General features: G+C 58.5%; 1 protein-coding gene across 3 annotated transcripts in view; it reads left to right on the top strand.

Moving 5' to 3' along the window:
* Positions 1–21: 21 nt before the first annotated feature.
* GALNS (galactosamine (N-acetyl)-6-sulfatase) overlaps positions 22–23,587 on the top strand; it is a 33,635-nt gene continuing 10,069 nt past the window's right edge. Inside the window, exons 1-11 of one of the 3 annotated variants that reach the window (XR_009216460.1) lie at positions 22–219; positions 7,961–8,084; positions 8,687–8,761; positions 9,662–9,764; positions 13,269–13,412; positions 14,417–14,483; positions 14,568–14,695; positions 15,054–15,241; positions 18,328–18,431; positions 21,657–21,793; positions 22,706–22,808. Coding sequence is in view for 2 of the 3 variants with exons in the window: in XM_058528470.1 (XP_058384453.1) it covers positions 103–219; positions 7,961–8,084; positions 8,687–8,761; positions 9,662–9,764; positions 13,269–13,412; positions 14,417–14,483; positions 14,568–14,695; positions 15,054–15,241; positions 18,328–18,431; positions 21,657–21,793; positions 22,706–22,808 (1,290 nt within the window). In the remaining variant the exon portion in view is untranslated. The remainder of the gene's footprint in view (positions 220–7,960; positions 8,085–8,686; positions 8,762–9,661; positions 9,765–13,268; positions 13,413–14,416; positions 14,484–14,567; positions 14,696–15,053; positions 15,242–18,327; positions 18,432–21,656; positions 21,794–22,705; positions 22,809–23,587) is intronic. The other 2 variants (XM_058528470.1, XM_058528471.1) reach the window with 2 other exon arrangements.

Here is a 23,587-nt window from a genome sequence, read left to right as displayed (position 1 = left end):
GGTCACGCGGTCGGCTCTGCCCCGCCCCGCGGCCCGGCTGGACCGGCCGTCAGTTGGGTTCGAGCAGCTGGCCGGGTCTCGGCTGTGCCCGGCGTGGTTGCCATGGCGGCGGTTGCCGAGGTGACGAGGTGGCGGCTGCTGCTGGTGCTGAGTGTGGCGGCGCTGGGGGCCACGGGCGCTCCGCGGCCCCCCAACATCCTGCTGCTGCTCATGGACGACGTGAGTGCGGGGCGGGGCGGGCTCCGAGAGGGCTGCCCGCAGGCGGCCGTGGGGGCGGCCAGCGGTGGGGCAGCGCATGGCCCTGCTGCCGGAGCCTCGCGGGCGGTGAGGCCGAGGTGAGGTATCGCGTCCAGGCGGGTCCAGGAGACCCTTCTTGCACTGCTCCCTTTCCGCTCCTCCCGCTAGGGAAGGCCAGAGGGCCAGCCCAGACCAGCGCGGCCCTGGCCGGTGTGGACAGCTCCTCAGCACCTCTGCTCACCCCTCACCCCCAGTGCAGGGGTATCTGGGGCAAGGAGGGAGTGCAGAACTGACGCACACTCAGGGCCTGCCTGCCTGCCTGCCTTGGAGGTCAGTTCCCTCTGCCTTTGCCTTCTGCACCTGCCCTGCTCAGGGGCTGTCCCTGTGCGCCTGGGCAGGCTGCTCCGGCCCTGCGGAGAAGTCTGGCCATAGGTCAGGTCTTTCTGGGTCCGGGAGGAACTGACCCGGGAGGAATGTCTCTGGTTGGGTGTGTGCAGCCCCGGGCCCCTGGTCACAGCGGTCACACTGGTCAGCCGGCCCTGTGGAGGTTAGCAGGATTCCTGGCTGGGAGCTGAACTGTGCACTCATCCCTTTGCGACTGTGTCCCATGTTCCTTACCCGAGGAAGCCAAGTGATCCCATGGAGATTCTGAAATTAGTCAGCGTGAGGTGTGGGGGTAGAGCAGGAGCTGCACACACTCAGGTTCAGATCCCACTGGGCTCTGAGCTGCGGGGAGGTACCGAAGCTCTCTGGCCCCTATCCCTCTGGCCAGCTCTCCTCACACAGTGTGGGGAGGACCGAGGCAGCACAGAGGGCAGAGTGGGCACCTGTGCTGTCAGGTCTGGTGCACAGCTCCTAAAGCCCTGGGAATCCACAGTGATAACAGTGTGTGGTGTGCTAATGAGACCACAGGTGGCTGAGGCCCTGGCTAGCCAGCTTCAGGATGGGGACTCTGGAAAGGCCAAAAGTTGAAGCTTTCGGCACCAGGTTGACCTCTATGGAGGGGAGAGGGGGTGGAGCTTGAGTCCCATCACCAATGGCCAGTGAATTAATCAATCATGTCTATGTAACCTCCATAAAAACCCTAAACAGTGGGACTCAAGGGGTTCCAGGTTGGTGAACACGGGGAGGTGCCGGGAGAGCTCCCAGATGAGCAGGGGAGCTCCACGCCCCTTCCCCATAGCTCGCCCCAGGTGTCTTTTCCATCTGCTGTTCCTGAGTTGTGTCCTTTATAATCAACTAGTAATAGTAAATACAGCACTTTCCTGAGTTTTGTGAGCCATTCTAGAAAGTTATCAAGCTTGGAGGGGGTTGTGGGAACCTCTGACTTACAGCAGGTTGGTCAGTGTGTTGGGGGCGCAGGACTTAGAGCTAGCGTCTGAAGGAGGGCCAGTGTTGTGGGGCTGAGCCCTGACCTGTGAGGTCTGGTGCTGGCTCTGGGTGGATAGTGTTAGAATTTAACTGGACTGTTGGACTCTCAGCTGGTGCCTGGAGGTTGGAGAAGTGGTTGGTGTGGAAACCCCCCTGCATTTGGTGTCAGAAGTGTTGTGAGTAAAAAAAGCTTGGAGTTCCCCAAAAGGCCAGCAAAGATGCTTACAGGAGCCATTGGACCAAGGCCACGAGCCTCACGTGGCTGCTGGGCAGGCCTGGCTGGTTGGAATTGAGAGGTGCTGTGTGTGTAAAACGCATTCACTCAGTTTTCAAAGACTTAGTATGAGAAAAAGACTGTAAAATATCTCATTTAATAATTTTTTAAATATTAAAATAATTATTATATAAAATTAACAGCATTCAGATAAGCCTGAAAAGATCGTAGAAACCCATCTGTGATTCCACCACGTGGAGAAAACACCGAGCGTGCTTCTTTTTAGTCTAATGAACTCATCCAGATGATGACCCTTCTGAAACAGGTCCCAAAGCTCCTCCGCTGGCCGTGTCCTGGTGGCTGGAAGGGAAACTTTGCTTAATAACGAACGACACGTCGGTCTTAGCAACGCTTTCTGTTTCAACATTCGGTCCTCTCGTGGCTGCCGTCCCCGTGAGGGTTCGGTCAAGCGGTCTCTCTGGGTGGCTAGCCTCTCATTGAGCCCCTTCCCCTTCTCTTCCAGGGGACAGTTGGGCATGTGAAGCGGATTACCGCCCTCCTGGCAGTTCATTAGTAATGTTTTACATTGTAGGTTTGTTGAGATGATAGTGTTTTGGGTGTATTGGATTAAGTAAAATACAGTGTCAGCCTTCATTCACCTGTTTCTTTTTGCCTTGTTAACGTGGCTGCTGGAAAAATGCTGACTTACACAGGCGGCTGCGTGTATTTCTGTAGGAAGCATCGTTTTAGGCCCAGGAGGCCCTGAGTGTTGGAGTGTGACCAGCGCTGGGAGTGTCTTTACTTGAGGGGGCCTGATGTGGGGCCACACCACCTGGGTGCCCCAGGGTGGGGCAGCAGGAAATGGGAACCGCCGGCTGGGAGGCCCAGCACTGGGTCCCTCCCGTGCAGGTTCCTCTTTGTGGCTTCGGGGTTCTTTGGCAGCTGAAACCCAAAGAGACCTGGCAGACGTTTGTCCTGGTCAGCGAACGTGGGTTAGTCAGGACTTTTTGGTGGCAAATGAGAGAAAACGTACTCAAAGAGACTTAAGCAAAAACAGGAACCCTGGCTGTCCTGACTTGGTGGGCTAGAGCCAGCTTGGCCTCAGGCCGGTGAGATCCGGAGGCCCTCCCAGCTCTCTGTCCTCACCTGGCCTCACCCACCACTGATGGTCAGCAGGCCCAGTGGGCGGGCACGCTGCCCTGATGGCTCTTGTTATACCCTTGAGCCAGGCTCTCTGGGGGAGGGGTCTGCTGGCCTGTCCAGCCGGGTCCTCGGGCCCAGCCCTGGGAGGACCGTTGGGGAGCAGGATGGGGACAATTATGGCGAGGCTTGCAGACCTCTCAGCTGCCCAGGGTGGTGCCTGGGGAGGGGAGGAATGGCGTCTGTCTCCTTCTTCCTCAACCTGTCCTTACACGCAGCACAGGCCCCTGGTAGACAGGCGTGGAATGAGTTTATAAGACATTGAAAACCGCTTCTTCAGTGGAGCTGACTCATCTCTGTTCTCTAAGGCCAATGGGGCCCTGGGGCCGGGGCGACAGAGGCTCCTTCCTGGGGTGTCCCAGCCTGGCCGGGCCCAAGACTGCTCCTGCTGCAAGGGCCTGGGCGCTTCCTTGTTTTTAATATAGGACTAGGAAGGACCACCCTGCCTACTGAGGAGGTTTAAAGTCGGGCTACACGGAGGCCAGCTCAGGTGTGCCTACTGTGGGCCCATTAGTGGGAGCCCCAACCTGAATCTCCTGAGCCAACCAGTGGAGCCTCCGTGTCCTTCGATGTATGTTGACATGGACAAGCTCACGGCTGGAGTGTCTTTATAATCGTCCCTCATAGCCAGCAATGAGTGACGCTTGCATTGCTCAAAAGTCTTGAAGTTCTAAGTAGAGGAGAAGCCAAGGGCGGGAGGATGACGTAACTCCTGGGTCCCGGCTGCTTTCGCTCCTATGAACAGTCACATAGGAGAGGGGAAGAGATACTTATCACTGCCTCACAGGGTGCCTTTCGTGCTGGTTTCATTTCACCCTAAGAATTCTGGAAGGTGGATGTGAATGTCCGTATTTTTATAGCTATGAAAGCTAATCGATTAGTAATAATAGAATGGTATTGAGCAGAAATGAGTTAACACAGCAGGCCAGTGACTGCCAGCCTCGGAGACGCCCATGAGGAGGCAGGTGGGCCCTTGGCCGGCATTGGGGACCTGGGATTTGGGGAGTCTCCCCCACTCCCTGATAGGAGGGGCTCCCTGTGCTGAACTGTTCTTTCCTCCCGGAGGCCGGAATTTTGGTGGGTGCCAGGCAGGGGGGTGCCCATGTGGCCAGCCCCCACTGCCTCTCTCTGCTCCTCCGACCTGGGATGTGCCTGCCTAGAGGTACAGCAGCCCCCCTGCGCCCGTGAGGACAAATCCGCACACTGGGGTGCTCCTACCCGCCTCCCTTTCTTCCTGCCAGCTGCACCTTTTCCAGGCGTGTTTCATTCCAGCTCCCGTTGTCACTGAGTATCTTCAAAATAAGCCATCTCCAAAGGGACCCAAAGCTGAAAGGGCCAAAGCCAGGGCTGTAAGGCTGGAGGGGCCTCTGGGAGCAGACTGCATTGTCCGAAGGCAAACCCCCAAGTTGGCTGTTGGACCCCTGTGTGTGACTCCCGGCCTCAGGCTGGGAGACGGGAAGGAGTGAAGAAGGCTGTGCCAGAGAAGTGTGGAGCCGGACGTCACCGAGAGGCAGTGTCACGCTCCCGGGCTCCCCTTATGGGGAGAGAGGGTATGTCATCTGTTGTCCAGTGAAGGAGGACGTTAATAGTTATAGTCAGACAACAGACCTGACTGGGGCCGTCCCAGGCTGTCCCATGTACAGCCACCCACGTATGGCCCAGAGTTGCCAGACCTTTTCGTGAGATCACCAGGCCCCAGCTCTCTGAAACTTCTGCAGAATCCACCCAGCATCATCGGCATTCTCTGGGTCAGCACACTAGCTGTGTCCAGTCCCGGGTGGGCACTTTTCTCTCAGTTCAGACCCTGTCCTCTCTCCCAGGCCCGAGACTTCCTGTTGGCTGAATCACCAGAGCAGGTGAGTCAGAAGAGCTTTAAGGGGCCCCCGGAGAGACAGGGATGGCCAGGGCCCTACTGGGTCCCAATGGACAACCTGGACCCCCGGAGAGAAGGGGATGGCCAGGGCCCTACCGGGGCCCAATGGACAACCTGGGGCTGCCCTTCCTCCCTCACTGCTGTGCTGAGATGTGGCTCACATTACACGCAGTTCTCCCCGTTAGAGTGTGCAGTTCAGTGGTTCCTAGTAAGTTCACAGCATTGTGTGCCCATCACCCCAGTCAACCTGAGATCATTGTCATCACCCCAGGAGAAACCCTGTCCCCATTTGGCAGTCACCTGCATTCCCCGCGTCCCCAGGCCCTGGCAACCACTCATCTGCTTTATGTCTCTGGATTTACCTTTTCTGGACGTTTCTCATAAACAGAATCATACAACATCTGTCCTTTTGTGATTGGCATCTCTCACGTAGCAACATGTTTTCGAGGTTCCTCCACATGGTCGGTGGTTCAGTTGTTTTTAATGCTCAACCGTGTTTTCAATCGTGTTTTGCTGTGTGGATGGACCACGTTTTATCGGTTTGTCTGTCGTTGGATACTGGTTGTCTCCACCTCTTGGTGATGTGAGCAGTGCTGCTGGGAACACACGTGTGCACGTTTTCTCATGGACCTGTGTGTTGGACTCTGGATTCCCAGAGTAGAATCGCTGGGTCAGATGGGCACTCGGTTTGGTGCTTGGAGCACCTTCTCGGGGGAAGGGATGTGTCACCTGTGAGGGAAGGCCTCACTCTCACTGGCTGCGGCTCCCTGGGCCCAGCTCCACAGCCAGAGCCCCTTCCCCCACCCCCACCCCATTCTCCAGGGGAAGAGGGGATAGCATTGAGTCACCTTGGAGGCGACGCCCTTGGGGTTCATGCTGAGCAGACATTTAAGGAGACCCAGCTTGGAGGGACCTTGTCGCGGTTGATGAATCCAGAGGAGAAACATTGCCGCCAGGCCATGTCCTGCCCGCCCGTGGATGCTGAGGGGTCCTGGGGTCAGGTCTCCCCCCTAGGACATGGGCTGCAGAAGGATGTGTTCGGTCACAGAGCAAAGTCCACGTGCCATTGTCCCTTTTGAAGTATTTTTTAAAAACATTTTAGGACAACAGTTCTCAAACACACAACCAAGTTGAAAGAGTTCTGCAGTGCACACCTGCTCCCCAACCGGATTCACCTCCAGTTCTCCCTCTAGCTTCGTCACTCGTCTGTCCGGCTGCCTGTCCCTGCCCAGGTGGTAACACATCTTACCACTTGGCTTGTTTGATTTTGGTACAATGCATTTAACATAAAATTTACCATTTTAACTTTTTTTTTTTTAAGATTTTATTTATTTATTTATTTTCCCCCCAAAGCCCCAGTAGATAGTTGTATGTCACAGCTGCACATCCTTCTAGTTGCTGCACGTGGGACCTGGCCTCAGCATGGCGGGAGAAGCGGTGCGTCGGTGCGCGCCTGGGATCCGAACCCGGGCCGCCAGCAGCGGAACGCGCGCACTTAACCGCTAAGCCACGGGGCCGGCCCCTTTTTTAACTATTTTAAAGTCTGCAATTCAGTGGCATTTAGCACATTCACAATGTTGTGCATTCACCACCACGATCTAGTTCCAGAATATTTTCATCACCCCAAAAAGAAACCCTGTCCCCATGGGCAGTTACTGCCCGTTCCCCTCCTCCAGCCCCTGACAACCACTAATCTGCTTTGTCCATGGACTTGCCTGTTCTGGACATTTCGTATAAACAGAATCAGACCAGAGGCGGCTTTTGTGTCTGGCTTCTCTCACTGAGCATCACATTTTCCAGGTTCGTCCAGGCCACAGTGTGTCAGTGCTTCACTCCTTTTCATGGCTGAGTAGTATTCCATAGTGTGTGCATTAGTTTCCTGGAACATAAGTTACCCCAAGCTTGGTGCCTTAGAATAACAGAGATTTATTCTCTCCCGGTTCTGGAGGCCAGAGTCTGAAATCAAGGGGTTGCAGGGCCGGTCCCTCCTCAGGTTCTGAGGGAGGGTCCTTCCTGCCTCTCCTCCAGCTTCTGGTGGCTCCAGGCGTCCTTGGCTTAGAGATGGATCATTCCAGCCTCTGCCTCCATCGCCACACGGCCTCTCCCTGTGTGTCTGTCTCATCTCTCTAGCTCCCTCCTATAAGGACCGCAGTCATTGGATTAGGGCCCACCCTACTCCAGTAGGACCTCATCTTAGCTAGTTACACCTGCATTTCTTTTCTTTTTTTTTTTTTGTGAGGAAGATCAACCCTGAGCTAACATCTGTGCTAATCCTCCTCTTTTTGCTGAGGAAGACTGGCTCTGAGCTAGCATCTATTGCCAATCCTCCTCCTTTTTTTTCCCCAAAGTCCCAGTAGATAGTTGTATGTCATAGTTGCACATCCTTCTAGTTGCTGTATGTGGGACGCGGCCTCAGCATGGCCAGAGAAGCAGTGCGTCGGTGCGTGCCTGGGATCCGAACCCGGGCCACCAGTAGCGGAGTGTGTGCACTTAACCACTAAGCCACGGGGCTGGCCTGTACCCCTGCATTTCTAAATAAAGTTACTTTCACAGGTTCCGAGTGGACGTAAATTTTGGGGGGCACTATTCAACCCGGTACTGTACAGATAGGCCACATTCTGTTTATCCATCTATTAGCTGACGGGCACTTGGGGTGTTTCCTGGGCTCATGACTTGTGTTGCTGTGGACGTCCACGTCGATCTCGTGTGGCCCACGTTTCAGTTCTGGTGGGTAGAGAGTTAGGAGGGCACTGCTGGTTCCCATGGCCATGCTGTGTATAGCTTTGTGGGGAGCTTACCACCTGTGTTTAAATCTGAATCTCCCAACAGACTTGGGAGGGCTGGCTTCTCTGTGTGAAGGCAGATACTCTCGGTGAGCGTATGGCGCTGGGCAGGACCTGGAGAGGGCGGGCAGGGGGCTGTGCCTGCTGAGAGGAGCCTGCTCCGCAGAGCCGCTGACCGAGCTCCGTGTGCCCGCGCCGCACTGGGGCTCCTGGCTGTGTGCCCTCACGTCTCCCCCGGGACGGAAGGAGGTTCATTCCACCTCTCCTGGCTCTTTCCTGCAGATGGGGTGGGGTGACCTGGGGGTGTACGGAGAACCTTCCAGAGAGACCCCGAATTTGGACCGGATGGCCGCGGAAGGGATGCTTTTCCCAAACTTCTACACGGCCAACCCCCTGTGCTCACCATGTAAGTCGGGCTGTCTCCCGGCTGGGGCAGGGACAGGGCGCAGCGTGGCTCCAGTGCCTTGAGCACTGGCAGGCTGGGCACTCCTTTCCCTGGGATCCTGGCGCTTTGGAGCACCTGGGCTCTGTGCTGTGCGGGGCATAGGCCCGGCAGAGGCTGCAGGGGGCTGGAACCTGTGAGGACTTTTGAGGCAAAAGTCGCTGCCTGTGGTGGTGGCTGCTGTTTTGATTCGCGGAGGTGAGCGGCTATGGCTGGTTCAGGAGAAGCGCTTGGCTGGGGAAGTGACTCTGGGCCCTAGGGGTGGGAGTCGTGGGGCAGGGGGCAGCGTATCCCTCCCTCAGAGGGGGGAGAACCACCGCTGCTAAGAGGCAGGGACATACACGCTGATCTTGAGGAAGAGAAGTAATGCCCACCGGGGCAGGGGGTGGTGCGTGAGGAGAGGCCTGTGGACCCCACAGTCCTGGTGGCCCACCTTGACCCGTCTGTGCAGGGTGGTCTGCTCTTGGGAGGCAGGCGGGATTCAGAGGCACTAGGAACACAGCCAGTGGCGGGTCTGACAGGTGGCGCCGATCTCATTGCCCTTCTCTTTTATCACCTCCGTGCAGCGAGGGCGGCTCTGCTCACTGGACGTCTGCCCATCCGCAACGGCTTCTACACGACCAGCGGGCACGCCAGGAACGGTACGCTGTGCACTCGGACCGCGCCTGCAGCATGGGAGGCCGAAGACGAGAGGGGGCATGGAGGGGCTATCTGTCACCCGGTCACGTGTGACCATCCCTCTCCAGGGCGGCGCTCGTTGCCGGGCTCACAGGCTTTGTTTGGGTTATAATGTGTCATTTTAAAACAGATTGTAGCACTTCCACCAAAAACAGTGCCTTTTAGGCAAGTAGAGAGGAAGGTGAGGTTAGTGTGAGAGCTCTGGGTTCGGGGTGGGCCCGGCCTCCTTCCCGGCTCCCGCTCTGACAAGGACGGTGAAGGCTGACAGTCACCGCTCACAACTCCTTCCCTGCGCCCGTCCTGTCCCGGTCCTGTCCCCAGAGCTGCCTGCCGGGCATGGCCTGGCGAGTTGGGCACCACCCAAGGAGCTGCTGCCCATTTGTGGGGCGAGCTGTACGCCCGCAAAGAGACCTGAGGAAGCCAGGTGCTAGGAGGTCTGCGCAGGGAACAGGCTGGGACGGTTGTGCTTCAGGGGTGGCCTCCCAGATGAGAGCAGTTGCGCATGGCCCCTGGAGAAGGGGAACGTGGGAAGCCCCAGGAGAGGCCTGGCGAGAGCGGGCCCTCGTGGTGTCAGATGGCATGTTCCCGAGATCCTGGGGGAGGACCAGCAGAGGGGCAGGAGATGGGGGCCCTGCCCTGATGGTCCAGAGCCCTCTAGGGCCGTGGTTTGCCCGTCCCCACCCGTGAATGGTGCTGACTTTGAGGGAGGTGCCGGGAAAACCCCAAAAGTGCTGTATGGCAGTGGTGGCTCCTAGCCAGGGCTTTGCCCATCGACACTGATGGTCCAGCATTCAGATACGTTACCTTCTGTAGCACAGCCTCCTCTGCGTGCACATGGTTCACATGCTGACTTGCTCCTCCAGCCTACACGCCTCAGGAGATCGTGGGCGGCATCCCAGACTCGGAGCACCTCCTGCCTGAGCTGCTGAAGGAGGCCGGCTACGTCAGCAAGATCGTGGGCAAGTGGTGAGTCCCGACACTCGCCGGGTGGGGCGTGTTCCGCACAGGGTCCTTATGGAACACTTCCAGACGGGGAAGCCTTCTTGGATGGGCAGTGGAGCCTCTGAATTCCAGGTCCATTTAGAAGTCTAAAGCGTGTCTTTAAAAGCTGGCGTGGCCGTGCTGGTGGGACCTCCTGTCTGGAGGCTGAGGCGACAGCAGTGAGTCTGTCCTCCTCGCACGTCACGTGTCCCAGCCACCCGCCCCTTCCTTCCGCTCTTCTCCCTGGGCTGCCTGCTGCTGCAGCTTCACCAAAGGAGCCACATTATTGCACACACAGCACCATCGCAGATGACACACTGGGTCAGCAAGCGCAGGGGCTCTGTCTGGTGGTGAAATGAAGAATCCACCAGGAGGTAGAGGCCAGTTGTGCTGCGGAGTCGCTGGATCGAATTATTGTGATCGTAACTCACAGGGCTGTGCACGCTGTTTATGCTGTTTTAAGCACGTTAAACGGTTTCTCTCTCTTACTCCCATGGGGATGCCCAAGTGCACAGCTCAGGAGAGTTGATGTAAAGGTCAAATGTCCTCTCTTTCCTTTCCTGAGTGTTGGGGCCCTTGGAGAACAGCAAGCCCGCTTCCTACAGGAAGCCTTCCTTGATTTTCCAGCCCCTTGTCTCTCCTTCGCTGCACCGTGGCCTCTCTGCTCTTAACCCCTCTGGCACTCGCCAGTGCTGCTTTCTCAAGGATGAGCGCCTCATCTGCACCCCGCGAGGACAGCTGCTCCACGCACGTTGACAGTCGTGGCAATGGCGGGTCCGCGGACACTGAGAGAATGGTCATCAGAAAATCCCCGGTGACCTGGAGAACACTTAACTTATGCTTTCTCACTCCTGAGACAAGTTGGAGGCCATCCTGCCAAGCAGATGGGCTCCAAGCAGATGGTGGCTGCAGAGCAGAGCTGATGGGGGTGCCCTGGGCTGCGGGCACCCTCATGGCCTGCACAGTCTTAGGCAGTGCTGGGAAGGCCTAGGGAGACTGTGGCAAAGGCCGGCTGTGAGGACTGCCAGAGCCAGTCAGGGCCGCACTGACAGAAGGAAGAGCCCCCACGGTGACCGGAGCTCTCTGTGCTCGGCCGGCAGCTCTGTCCTAGGTCCGGTGGCCTCCCTTTCACAGTCGTTGGCTTAGGGCAGCCAGAGCTGGAGTGGGAACGTGCCTCCATGAGCTCCTGAGGTTCGTGACCGTCAGGGAGAGAGGTGAACACAGGAGCAGGAGAAGGAGTCAGGCAGGGCCTGGAGAAGCAGCTCTGTGTGGACTCGGGGCGGTGGATGCAGTGCTGGTGGACCGGCCAGTGTCAGGGCGGCCGTGGCCAGTGCGAGGATGGGCTGTCAGAGGCCTGGGGTGGAGGGCTTGGCCTCTCCTCGTCCAGGTGGGGGTCTCAGCAGAGTCCCATAGGGCTGTAGAGGGTGTTGGCAGCCACACCTGTGACTGCCCTAACACCCTGTCTCCGGACCATGGATCAGGATTTCCTCGGCCTAAGCAAGTCCTGGGGTGGACAGAGCCTGGACTCCCTAGGAGGCTGTGCCACAAGGGACTGTGACGTGCTGCTGCCCAGCTCACTTGCGGGCAGTGCTGGCCCTCTTGCTGTTTTGGGGCAAGTACTTTGAATTGACAACTTAACGTGAGCAGGACCTTGGCCAGGTGTTCCTGTTAAGCAAAGGCCGTTTGAGCTGACGGCTGTGGGCACGTAGGAGTGTCGCACAGGCAGTGTGACTTCCTCCCAGCGAGTGCAGGAGCAGGCCAGTGAGAAATGACAGGCGTTGTAGCAGCGGGCCAGAGAGGACGTGGGACACGAGGGAGCTTGAAGCACACAGCCGGCAGTGAGGTTCTGCAGAGGGAAATCACACAGGCCGATGCTCATGCACCTGGCGGGGGGCTGGGTAGCCGTCAGGAGGCAGAGAATTTTAGAACCAGCAGTGGGGAACCAAGGCCCCAAGAGGTGCACTTACTGGCACCCAGACTCAGTTGCTGGCTGGCTCGGGTCTGGCCCTTGGCCAGCCCAGCCTCGCCCACTGCCCCATGCCATGTCCTCCCTGACCGAGTGACCGAGCTGTGCAGTGAGCTCACGGTGCCCTGGGATCTGTGTGGCCAGTGCAGAGCCTCTGAGTGGTCAGGGTGGGGCCTGCAGCAGAGAAGAGGACCCTCTGCTCCGGGGCCGCTGCTTTCACACTCGTGACACCACGAGAGGTTTTGTGCGAATGTAAAATGTAAACCTAAGAAACCGACCCATTTCTCAGGTGGAGTCACTTCACTCCACGGTGCCCGTGACCTGGATCCAGCCACACCCCAAAACCACTGTCTAAGCCAAGTGTTCTCAAGAGCAGGTGGGGCCGTGCTCCAGGGCCGGCCCCTCCCATTTGGATGGGAGCCTGTTGCCCCCCCAGTTGGCAGGAGGACCTGATGTTAGGTGCGCCCCAGGAGACGGGGGCGTGGGGACGTGGGAGCACATGGCAGGGTCTGGCAGGAGGCTCTGCACAGCTCTGCCTCACGCCCGCAGTGCGCGGGGGGCCTGTGGACGGCTGCTTAGCTCCACGGGGAACCTGGGTCTCGAGAACAGCTTGGCAGTTGTCACCCTGTGGGCACTTGCCATGTTCTCTTCCAGTTATGCCATGCCCGTCATGGCCGGGACGCTGGGTCGGTGAGCAGCACTAGGGGGTCCCGGCGCTGTCCCAGTCTGGGGCAAGCGTGGTCCAGGGCGGCAGCTCACCCAGCCTCCCAGGCCATCTGTCAGGTGGTGATTATCCTGAGCTGGGAGAGGAGGCTCTTAGCAACCTTAACCGGAGACGCTTAGTAATTACCTGACAGGAATGTTTCCTTCCTCGCAAACCCAGAGGAAAATCACTCGTGTTTTGAGGCAACCCACAGAGCTGTTCTGCGAAGTAATAAAACACCAGAGGAAATAACGGAGTGTGGAGATGGCGCTGAGGTTGGAGTTGTGGACGGTCACCAGGCGGGTGTGAGATTTCTCATCATGTGTCTTCTTCCAGACCCCCTCCCAGTGTTCCTGGCAGGACACCTGAACACTCCTTATCCTCCTCTGTACCCGGACACCCTTACTGTGCCTGAACACTGTCCTCTGTGCCCAGATGCCCTTACTGTGCCTGGACACCCTCAGCGTGCCTGGATCCCTTCACTGTGCCCAGATACCCTCACTGTGCCTGGAGGCCATCCTTTGTGCCCAGATGCCCTCGCTGTGCACGGACACCCTCACCATGCCTGGACACCTTTCTCTGTGCCTGACGCCCTCGGCATAGCCTGGGCAGTGCCTCACCCGGGGAGGGCAGGGTGGATCCTGGCACTCTTCTGAAGGGTGAGGTCTTGATATGTCCGGGGCTCAGCACACACTCAGTGTTGGAGGGACACTTGTTTTGTTGAAGGTTCTGTGAAGGTGGTGGGGTGTTGCTGCTCGGAACTTTGGGGTGTCCCCGTGCTGTGTGGCGTCCCTGAAGTGTCTTCGGTTCCTATTTCTAGGCACCTGGGCCACAGGCCTCAGTTCCACCCCCTGAAGCACGGATTTGACGAGTGGTTTGGATCCCCCAACTGCCACTTCGGACCTTATGACAACAGGGCCAGGCCCAACATCCCTGTGTACAGGGACTGGGAGATGGTTGGCAGGTAACGAGTCCCTCCCCTTCCCGCGCCCTGCTGCTGCACCGCGAGTGGGACGGAAATTCTGGAGCCACCTGCTCGTCAGCGCCGGCAGCCCAGTGCACTGGGGCGTGGCTTTGCCAGCTTGTTCTGCCCAGAGCCTTGCAGGACTCACCGCCTGGGGCCACCACACCAGCCACGCCCACAGGAGTTTCTGACCTCTTTAGAAAATATGAGGTGTGTGCACACGGCAACCGAGTTCACGTGGTTCACGGGGTTCGGCCCCGTGCAGCCCATGGGCGGGTCCTGGGCTCCAGCTTGAGAGGCCATGGGCCTCCCCACGCTGGCATGCCGGCTGCCCTCAGGACGTTTGGGAATTGCAGCGTTACAGAGGAGGGGTGGACGAGACCTGACTGTGCGCCTGCCGAGGGCGAGCGCTGTCTGAAGGTGGTCGGCTCTAGGATGGACCTGGTCTGGCCCACGGCCCGGCTGTGGGGTGCCTGCAGGTGGACACGCGGGGTCAAGACCCTGGTCTTTGTTGAGTTTTGCTTGGCTTAACTTTTTTATTTCTTTTCCCTTTTTTATTATTTTTATTTTTGGTGGAAGCCCTCATTACCCATCACTGGACCAAAGAGCTGAGCCGACTCCTTGCCTTTTCCAATAAGAGCTTCACTGAGATAAAATACACACACCACGCGGTCACCATCCACAGTGCCAGTGGTTCCTAGGACAGCCACGTGCAGCTGTCCCAGCGTCGCCTCTCAGAGAAGCGCCGCCCCCACGCTCCACCTCCACCGCCTGCCCTTGTGGGTGCCGGGGTCACCGTGGCGCCTCGTCTTAGCTTCGTGCTGCACGACCTGTGATCTCAGGAGCCGTGCGAGCTTGTTTCGTGTGTTCAGAAATCGACATGGATGGAACAAGATGCAGATCTTTCTTTTACATGAGGCCCATGACGTTGCCTGTGAAATGAGGGAGAAGGGGGCTGTCTTGGCCTGTAGTCTGATTTCTGTCTGAATCTATACTGTTTTCAGATATTATGAAGAATTTCCAATTAATCTGAAGACTGGAGAAGCCAACCTCACTCAGATCTACTTACAGGTGATGGGAGCCTGGGCTGGGCAGCCCTGGGGTGCGGGACGGTCAGCCTGTGGGTGGAGGAGGACGGTGTGCTCTCCTCCCCAGGAAGCCCTGGACTTCATCAGGAGGCAGCAGGCAGCTCGGCGCCCTTTCTTTCTCTACTGGGCCGTCGACGCCACACATGCACCTGTTTATGCATCCAAGCCTTTCTTGGGTACCAGTCAGCGAGGGCGGTGAGTCTTTGGTAGTAGAGACATAGATCCCACCAGGGGGTTCAGCTGTGCTTGATTACCTCCTGGGACAGGGCACTCAGTACCCTTAAGTTTTTAAGTATCAATTGTAGAAGAAGATGGCAGCATCTGTGCCTCTCTGAAAGTATCCGTCAGCACAGGGTTAGTGGAAGGAGGGCTGCGGCGGTGTGGCTGGTTCTGTCCTGGATTAACTCTGACAGCTTGAACTTGGGTTTTCCTCTTCCTCTTCTGTGAATTCAGCCAGTCCATTTTGCTGTCCATCCCTGAAGTTATGATTTAGCTGCTCTGCAGTCACACTGATGCCATTGTCCCCCAGTGAACGTCCTGTCTTTCCCCACAGGTATGGGGACGCTGTCCGGGAGATGGATGACAGTGTGGGGAAAATCCTGCGCCTCCTTCAGGACCTGAGGATCACGGAGGACACGTTTGTTTTCTTCACATCTGACAATGGCGCTGCCCTCATTTCTGCTCCCAAGCAAGGCACGTGTTGGAGCATTCCCCTCTGGTCGTCATGTCACCCGGCCAAACGTGGGTTCTTCTGGGGAGCTAAATCAAACTGCACCAGAAGTAGTTTCCCAAAGTAGAATTTTTTTTTTGCAGCATGCAGCTAAGAAAAATGCAGACCTTAGAGAATAATTTCACAAAGCTATGGCCCCCAAACACAGGGGGAGGGTATCTTTATTTGGGGTAGGGAATGAGTATTCAAAGGGGAAGTTTCATCATTGCGTGTAGAGGTGGGTGTAAGCTTGCACGTGCATGGTTTGACATCATGCCTCTGCGTACACCGCGTGACCTAAAAATGGCTGCTTCAGGCCTCCCAGAGGAGGGAGCTCACGCCGTTGATGAGGGCAGGTCACTTTAGTCCAGCTCTCTGCCTGTCTGTGCAGCTGGCAGTCTCCTGGTTGCGGTCTGGGCTGGCAGGACAAGAGCAGCAGGTTAGGGTCCATGTCTGGTGACAGTAACAGCCACACACGAGGCTCTGCCCCGGGATGCTTGGACCCTGATGCTCGCTCGGTCCCCTCAGCTGCTCGCCATGTGGGGCAGAGTGTGGAGGGGGCTCAGCCTGGGGCCGTCCAGTGGGAACAGCTCTCCAGTGGAAAAGCCCTGAGAGCTTCCCGGTGGCGTTGGCTTGGGCCTGGTCACAAAGTGGCCTGGTCACACCTACGTTCCGTGACACACTGTCATTCTCTGAGAGGATGGGCATCTCGGCCATTCCTGGCCCAGGAAGGGTGTGTCAGTGCGTGGAACAGTGAACGCCCGGTTCCAGGCTCGGTGCCCCCTCCCGAGTTGTTTGGGGTTTCTGGCTCCCTGGAGGTGCCTGGTCAGGAGGGAGAGCTCAGTGGAGGAAGACGAGACTGAGGCCAGGCCCTTCACCCTCTCCTGGCCCTGCCACTGCCTGGCCCCGGGAGCAGGTCACTTCTGCCCCCTGCACATTTAGGGGCTGAACGAGATCACTTCTGGGCTCTCCCTCTGATGCTGTGATGTTCCCCATCACCGTTTTATTCTAAACTCAGATACGACGCAGGGCCATTGGTCACTTGTCTGGCCACATTTGCACCTTTCTCTGTGTTTAGGGAGCCTCCCTTCACGGTGGGGGCAATGACCGCCTCCCTCTGGGAGCTAAAAATGCAGGAGATGGGCTTCCCAGCCTCCCCGGCAGCCAGGCCCAGGCTTGGGGCCCACACCTGCCCCTTAGAAGCTCCCAGCCCAGGCCTCTTGGGGGCTGGTGTCCAGGAGGGAAGGGACCGAGCCCCCCACCCCTAGAGTGCTGGCCAGGGGCGTTACCCAGAACCCCTGGTGCAGTGAGGGGGCCACACACCCCCCAGACCAGCTCTGTGTGCTGCTGTGGGGCCTGCAGGCCTCTCAAAGGCTGTGATCAGGTCCTCTCCGCGAGCTCCCACGTTTTCCCATGTGTGGAGGGAGGCGCTGATACCCGGGTGTCCCGTGTCCTGGTGTGCCAGCTCTCTTCATCCCATGGGGCCCCAGCAGGGTGTGAGTCACTCAGCTCGGAAAGGAAGGCACAGGTAGCAGGAAGCCCCCGGGGACAGGCCTGCACGGGGCGGCCCTGGGGGACCCTGCAGTCGGGGGGCTCCTGCACTGGGTGTCCAGGGGGCAGGGGGGCTTCAGGATCTCAAGCGACAGAAATGGCACAGCTGGCTTAAGCTGAGGAGAAACTGTTGGCAACAGAACAGTGATTCAGGGTCTGGGCCTGGCTGGTCGGGGCCCCAATGGTGCCATGCAATGCCATCCATGGCCCAGCCCCACTCCCCGTGGAGGGCGTGGTTTTCACACTGACGGTGCCAGAGAAGGGGCGGTACCCCCATATCGCTCCGAGCAAAGGCTCGGGGCCCAGCTGAATGTTGCTGTCAGCAGCCGTCACCGCCCAGCAAGGTGCCCTGGAGAGCCCTCCCCTGACGGCCAACTCAGTAACCGCCAGCCTCCCAGGGCCCAGGACTGGGTTTCAGCACCCAGTCTTCATTTCTAAATTGTGGAATAGTTTGCATGTACGAAAGACTCTGTGTACATATTTGCAAGGCATAAATAACGGTAAGTAAGATGAAACTCCGTGTACCCACCAGCTGGCTTGAGAAACACAAGTAGGAGAGAAGTGGACCCTTGTCAGCCCCTCTGAGACTGGGACCTTCCCCAGAAGGAACCACGTCCCGAGCCTGGTGCTTCTCACCTCCTCGCTGTCCCCTGTGGTGACATACGTGCTCGCTGAGTCTGCCTGCGCTCCCGTGTTGGGGAACAGGGTGCCCCTCCCGTGTCCCACGCTGCTTTTCCCGTGTCTGCTGACACGTGGAGGTAGGGTGCAGGTGACAGCACAGGGACAAGCTACAGAGGTTACTGCCAGAAGGACACTGTCCTGTTTTGTTATTTTCCCCCATTTTTTGGGGAGCCTGAGTTTGTGGGAGCCTCGGGCAGCGGGTGCTGGTGCAACAGAAGCACCGTCTGTGCCCCTCAGATCTTTCTCTTTGTTCTGGGAGCCCGCCGGGACATGCGCCTAGCAGGCTGGCGTCTCTGCTCTCTGACACTTCCCACGAGCGTTGTTCAGGGACCACCTGCTCAGAGCAGGGCTCGTCAGAAACAGAATCTGCACCCCCTCCCCGATGGAACCCCCACGGGGCCCAGGGGTCGATGCATTCACCTGGAGCCCCCAATCCTGAGCACACGAGGACGCTCATGGACACAGACGTTTGGGAACCGCTGTACCTAGACAGCAATGGTGACCCCCAGTAACCTGCCCCCTGGAACACGTCTTGTGGCTCTGCTTAAAGAACTTCTGCGTCTTTTGCTACCAGTGGGCACGTTCCCGTTTCTCAGCAGCCACTCTTCATCAGCGGCTCAACGTTACAAGCAGAGCATCCAGGGCGATCACCTGGGTCAGAGATACTGCGAGGCCTCTGACCTTGAACTTGAGGCCTGAACGCCTGGCTGGTCCTTTGTCTCCATGGTGGTCTCAGTGACCCACTGTTTCAGCAGCGTCACCTCTGAAGGGCCGGGCGGGAGCAGGGTGAGGGGCAGAGCGTCCCGAGGGCGAGTGCCCTACCGGGTGCATGTGGCCCTGGGAGTCGGGGTAGATGGTCTGATGGGCAACGACTCTACCTCCCCAGGTGGCAGTAATGGCCCCTTTCTGTGTGGGAAGCAGACCACCTTTGAAGGCGGGATGAGGGAGCCTGCGATCGCGTGGTGGCCCGGGCACATCCTTGCTGGCCAGGTGAGTCAGAGGTGGGCTGCATGCCCCAGGCCTGCGGCCATCCTGGGGTATGAAGGCTTGGCGCCCTTGCTGGCCTGCCCCCTCCACTCACTCTGCGTTGCCTCACCGCTGAAGGAGACTCACCACTCTCTTTCAAGCCGGCCCCTCCCAAGGGAGGCAGCTGGCGTAGGATGCATGGGGCTGGTGCTAGAACACTCTCCCATGGGGCATCGCATGGGGTGTGAGTAACTACCATTGGAGGGAGGCTTCCATGGTCAGCCAGTGTGTTGGTCCGGAGTTAAACTGAGTTAAACAGGATTCTTTCCTGCAGGACTTGTCAGAGCGTTTAGTGTGCTAATGAGTATCATGAACTTCTGGAAGGGGCGTAGAGCTAGCTGAGTTTTTAAAATCTTATTGGGCCACAGTGTTTTTTTCCAAAGTGCATCTCCCAGGCGCTGTTCTGTGGGCGCACTCTCAGAGACAGCGGTGGCTCGACTGCATAGATATCTGTCTGCAATGCCCTGTGCAAACTGCAGGGCTGAGGGACCTGGCCCTTTGGCTGGGCATGGCGTGTGTCCTGCTGCTGTCTCAACCAGCTGTCCTTCCATGCTCCTCAGAGCCCCTCGCTCTGCCCTCCTTGGCTGAGAACCTACAGACGGGGTCTCCCCTAACTGGGCACCCGATTCAGGCCCCTCATAAACACGGGGTGTCGAGACTGGTGTTTGTAAACGTGCGTGTCACTGTCTCTTAATTGGTCTTTTCCCTTCTGACGAGCTTCTCCAGAGAATGCTGTTGGGCACTGGTGTCAGCTCAGCCCCACAGCAGCACCACAAGGAGTGGCTGCGTGTCCCATGGCTGCTGGAACAGTTACCACACTGAGTGGCTTAAACGTGTCGCAGGGCTGGTTCCTCCCGGAAGCTCCAGGCGCGAGTCTGTTTCCTCGTCTTTTCCGGCTTCTTGGCTCGTGACCTCTTTCTCCCTCGTCCAGTCTGTGTGGCTGGTTGTGTGTCATCCCATCACTCTGACTCTGACTCCAACCCCACCGCCACTGTTAGGACCCTGTGATGACATGGTCCCCACCAGGGATCCAGGATCATCTCCTGTTTTAAGGTCAGCTGATTGGCAGCCTGGATCCCCCTTTGCCGTGTAAGGAAACGTAGTCACAGGCTCTGGGGATTGGGGTGTGGACATCCCTTGGGGGGCGATGTTCTGCCTCCCATCGTCATTGTCATCCCCATCCACACGTTAGCAAACCGATGCCCAACGAGAGGAAATCGCTTGTCGGGACCTCCCAGTTAGCAGGTGGCAGAGCTGAGTGCAGACCCCCAGTTATGGGCGTGGAGCCCACCTCCCCCACCCTGCTGCCACGGCCTGTCCTCCTGGGACAGTCTCCAGGGAGACCTGCTCCCTACTCCCGCCCTCGGGAAGGCTCCAGCCTGTGGGACCTTCGGCCCTGCCCGCCTGGCCCTGCTCCCTGGAGGAGAAAGGACACACGCACAGAGCTGTGCTGCGTTGTCCCTCCCCACATCCCACAGGAGACGCTGAAATTGAATTAGAGGGGCTATTGGGCCTGTGCCCTGTGATAACTGTGAGAGGATTTTATTGAAAAACATTCTGCCATCTGTCCACCCAGCGTCAAATCTTTAGCCCTCCCTGTATGCTTGGGGGGGCGGCTTTATTAATTGTAGCTTTTGATTCAGAGTTAAGTCTTGAAAGTGCTGATAACAGCCCGGTGCCTTTCCGCCATGGCCCAGCACGGATGGATTGCATTTTTCCTGAAGACAGACATGCAGGTCGCAAGAGCTTCTATTTTTTTAAAGAGCCTCCCCCAGGAGAGCTCCTGGCTGCTGCGCGATGATACGGGGACATGAGATATCCCTCCTTTCTGCTCCTCCCCACCTCACATGGCAGGCTCACCTCCTGATGTATTTCTCCCAGACGTTTAAGAAAAAAGTGAGCAGGGAGGGAGGCCACTGGGATGAGAGACTACTGTCATATCTCCATTCTCCTTGCAAGGCCTCGCAGGATGTTTGAACCAAACATCCACCTTCACATCCCCCCGGGGCTGTGGAACCAGATCACATGTGGCCAGGACGTGTCCGCTTGGTTTCCGTGCAGAGTTGCTCCTGTGTGGAGGAATGGCCTGTGAGGGCTGAGGCGCCCCGGGCATGGGAAGCTAAGTTGGACAGTGGCTCGCGCTCCCGGCCCACAGCAGGCATGGGGGACACCTGCCTCGCCAGACTTGCCAGCGGGTTCACCCCGCTGACATGGCCCACGCCCCCAATCAGGAGCGTGGGTGGCGGTCATTGCACACAGGCAATGGAGGGAAGGACCCCACTGGGCTCCAGACGAGGCAGAGCTGCGTGCAGGAACCAGGCGTGCGTCCATGGAGGCCAGTGGGCCGCCCCTTTCCCAGAGCAGTCAGCTCCTCAGGCCTGTCCGCAGGGCCGCCTCCTACTGGCTCTGTGGAGTTGGACCATTAAGTTTGGTCCCGCGCAACCTCTGGGAGGAAAGGCCGACCCTGCCCACCGCCGTCTGCTCCCGTCAGCCTCAGCCAGCTGCCCCCCTTCCCTGGTGCTCTCCAGGCTGCTTTGGGCCTCAAGGGTCCTTTTTCCACCTGCGCTCAGACCGGATTTGGAAAGTTCGGTGTTACAGTGACGGTGACAGGTGATTCAGAGAGGGCGGGCCTCGAGGGGCGAGACCCTGCTGGCCGTCTTCTCCCTTTTGTCTGGTTCTGATTCGCAGCCACAGCAGAAGTGAGGGCTCAAGAGCAGAGGATGGGACAAGGCCTCAGCCTGCTCTGGGGTCAGATTGAATCCCCACGCAGCCCCTGACCTCCCCGCCGCCACTCTCCCCATGGGGGGCTGGTCACTCCCTCGTGGGTCCCCAAGGCGGGAGAGTTGTGTGCGGCCACACATGTGCCAGCCTGATCCTCAAGGCCCTGAGGTGTTCCAGGAGAGCCCGGGGTCAGTGGGGCTGAGGGGCCCTGGCCAGGGGAGACTGACCGTGCGGGAGGCCTCTCGTGTACTGGTGCTGGGGACGGGCGTGTGTGGACGTGGGGTGGCGAATGCCTCTGTGTTGTGTGTGTGGACACGCTGTAAAGGAATGTGACCGTGTGCGTGTGTGTGTGTGAGCACACACGCCTCTGTAGAGCCAGCCGGGCAGCAGAAGGGCACACGGAGGCCTGGTCTAGGCAGCCGTCTGGTCGGGGCAGGGCGTCCTGAGTCTCCACCATGTCCATTTCAGGTGAGCCACCAGCTGGGCAGCATCATGGACCTCTTCACCACCAGCCTAGCCCTCGCAGGCCTGGAGCCACCCAGCGACAGGACCATTGACGGCGTCAGCCTTCTCCCAGCCATGCTGCAGGGCCAGCTGACAGACAGGTGGGTTCCAGCCGGACACTTGCCACTGCCCCAGCCCCCGGTGCCGAGCGACGGAGCCAGAGCTGGCTGGCAAAGCCGCTTCCTTGCCCAGCTGGCTTGGGGCGGAGGGAGAGCCAGGGGCAGGCAAGACCCCTGGGACTTCCCGGCATGAAGTGCATCCTGGAGCGTGAGACCTGGTCCTCCAGGACCGTGCCCATCACTCGGGGCGTCCGGGCGCACCTAGGTCGGGGTGGAGGGGCCTTGTTCCTTCGAACAGTGTCCATCACTCTGGTCTCAGGCCATGGCAGGGAGGAGAGGACGGCCCTCTGCCAAGTCAGCAGCCACGACTGGAGCTGGAGCCTGGCCTGCCCTGTGCTCCGCTCTGCACCGGAATTCTCCATGTCCAGAGTCAGTTTCTGTCCAGCTCGAGGCCAGCGACCATTCTGCCCAGACAAAATGAGTTTTCTGGGCTGCTCTGACGAGAAAAGGGTTTAAAATAGGAAATGGTGTAGTGGGGGCAGGTGGCCCTGCTGCCCTCAGAGTTGCATGTGGTCTCGGGTTCAGGGCAGGGGTTAGACAGGTTTTCTTTTTTTTTTTCAATATTGCTTATTTTTCTCTCTTGCACTCTGGTGCGTGAACTTGTTTGCTGCTGGAGAGAGAAGGTGCCGGAGCTGCAGTCTCCCTGGCAGGCCCATCTGCCTGGGACCTGGGCCGGAGCCTCTGCCGCCAGCTTCACTCCACTGCGAGCCTCCCCAGGGCTCAGAGTGAAGGGTGGCAACTGTGGGGCTGACCCAGCAGCCTCAAGGACGATTCCACACTGCACAGAGTGACCTCAGCACGGCCGTTGCTGTGAAGTTTCCACCATAACCCACTTGGAGGCGGAGCCGTGCCCTGCACCGGGTTTCTGGCGTCACCTGACCCCTCCCCCCACAGGCCGATATTCTATTACCGTGGCAACACGCTGATGGCGGTCACTCTCGGCCAGTACAAGGCCCACTTCTGGACCTGGACCAATTCCTGGGAGGAGTTCAGACAGGTAAGGGTCTCGGGATGCCATGGACTCTGCACTCCTGTGTCCGTCCTTCAGGAGGACGTGTCTGGCCAGAGCAGGCCGGCAGGCACCTGAGAAGGAGTTGGGGGCGACACGGCGTAGCTACAAGGACAGCCCCTTAGGAGCCTGGACACCCCCTGGGACACCTCACCCTCTCTCAGGCCACCCAGAGCTGGGGAAAGGAGGCCTCAGGGCAGGCTCAGCCCCAGACCCAGGTCAGATGCCTCAGGGGCCCAGGCCAAGCCAAGCACCTTCACCCTGCCCCTGCTGACCCCTCTTGCCTCATCCCACCCGGGCCTGGCCAGGTGCTCAGCAGCCCCTCTGAGCGGGGCTGTCTCGTGTCTGCATCACAGTCTACTCTGAAGGCCTAAGGGTGAAATGCCCAGGGCCACGGAGTGCCCCACAGGGTCAGGGTTCCTGCCGCCCCTCGGGGCACGGGGGGCCTGTGCTGTGAGGCCTTCTCTCTGGCAGCTGCCTACCCTTCCCTCCTGTTGCCCACACCCATCCTCAGCTCCACCCCCTGAGTCTTCTTCCTGCTTCTCCTGGGTCTTTCCGCCCCCACCCCTTACAGGGCACTCGGGGCCTCGCCCCCACCCCTCCCAGCGTCTGGGTCTTTAGACACAAGAAACGCCTGCTAATGTGCCTTAATTGGGAGGAAAAGCAATTTAAGTTAATGAAAAATCTAAGTACCAGAACACTCTGCACTGCTGGGGACACAAATTACAGACTTAGTAGATCTTAAGTCTGATGCCCAGCTGGGAGGG

The sequence above is a fragment of the Diceros bicornis genome, chromosome 32 (assembly GCF_020826845.1).
Source record: "Diceros bicornis minor isolate mBicDic1 chromosome 32, mDicBic1.mat.cur, whole genome shotgun sequence".
Classification (NCBI taxonomy): domain Eukaryota; kingdom Metazoa; phylum Chordata; class Mammalia; order Perissodactyla; family Rhinocerotidae; genus Diceros; species Diceros bicornis.
This window is presented reverse-complemented; position numbering and strand designations above follow the sequence as displayed.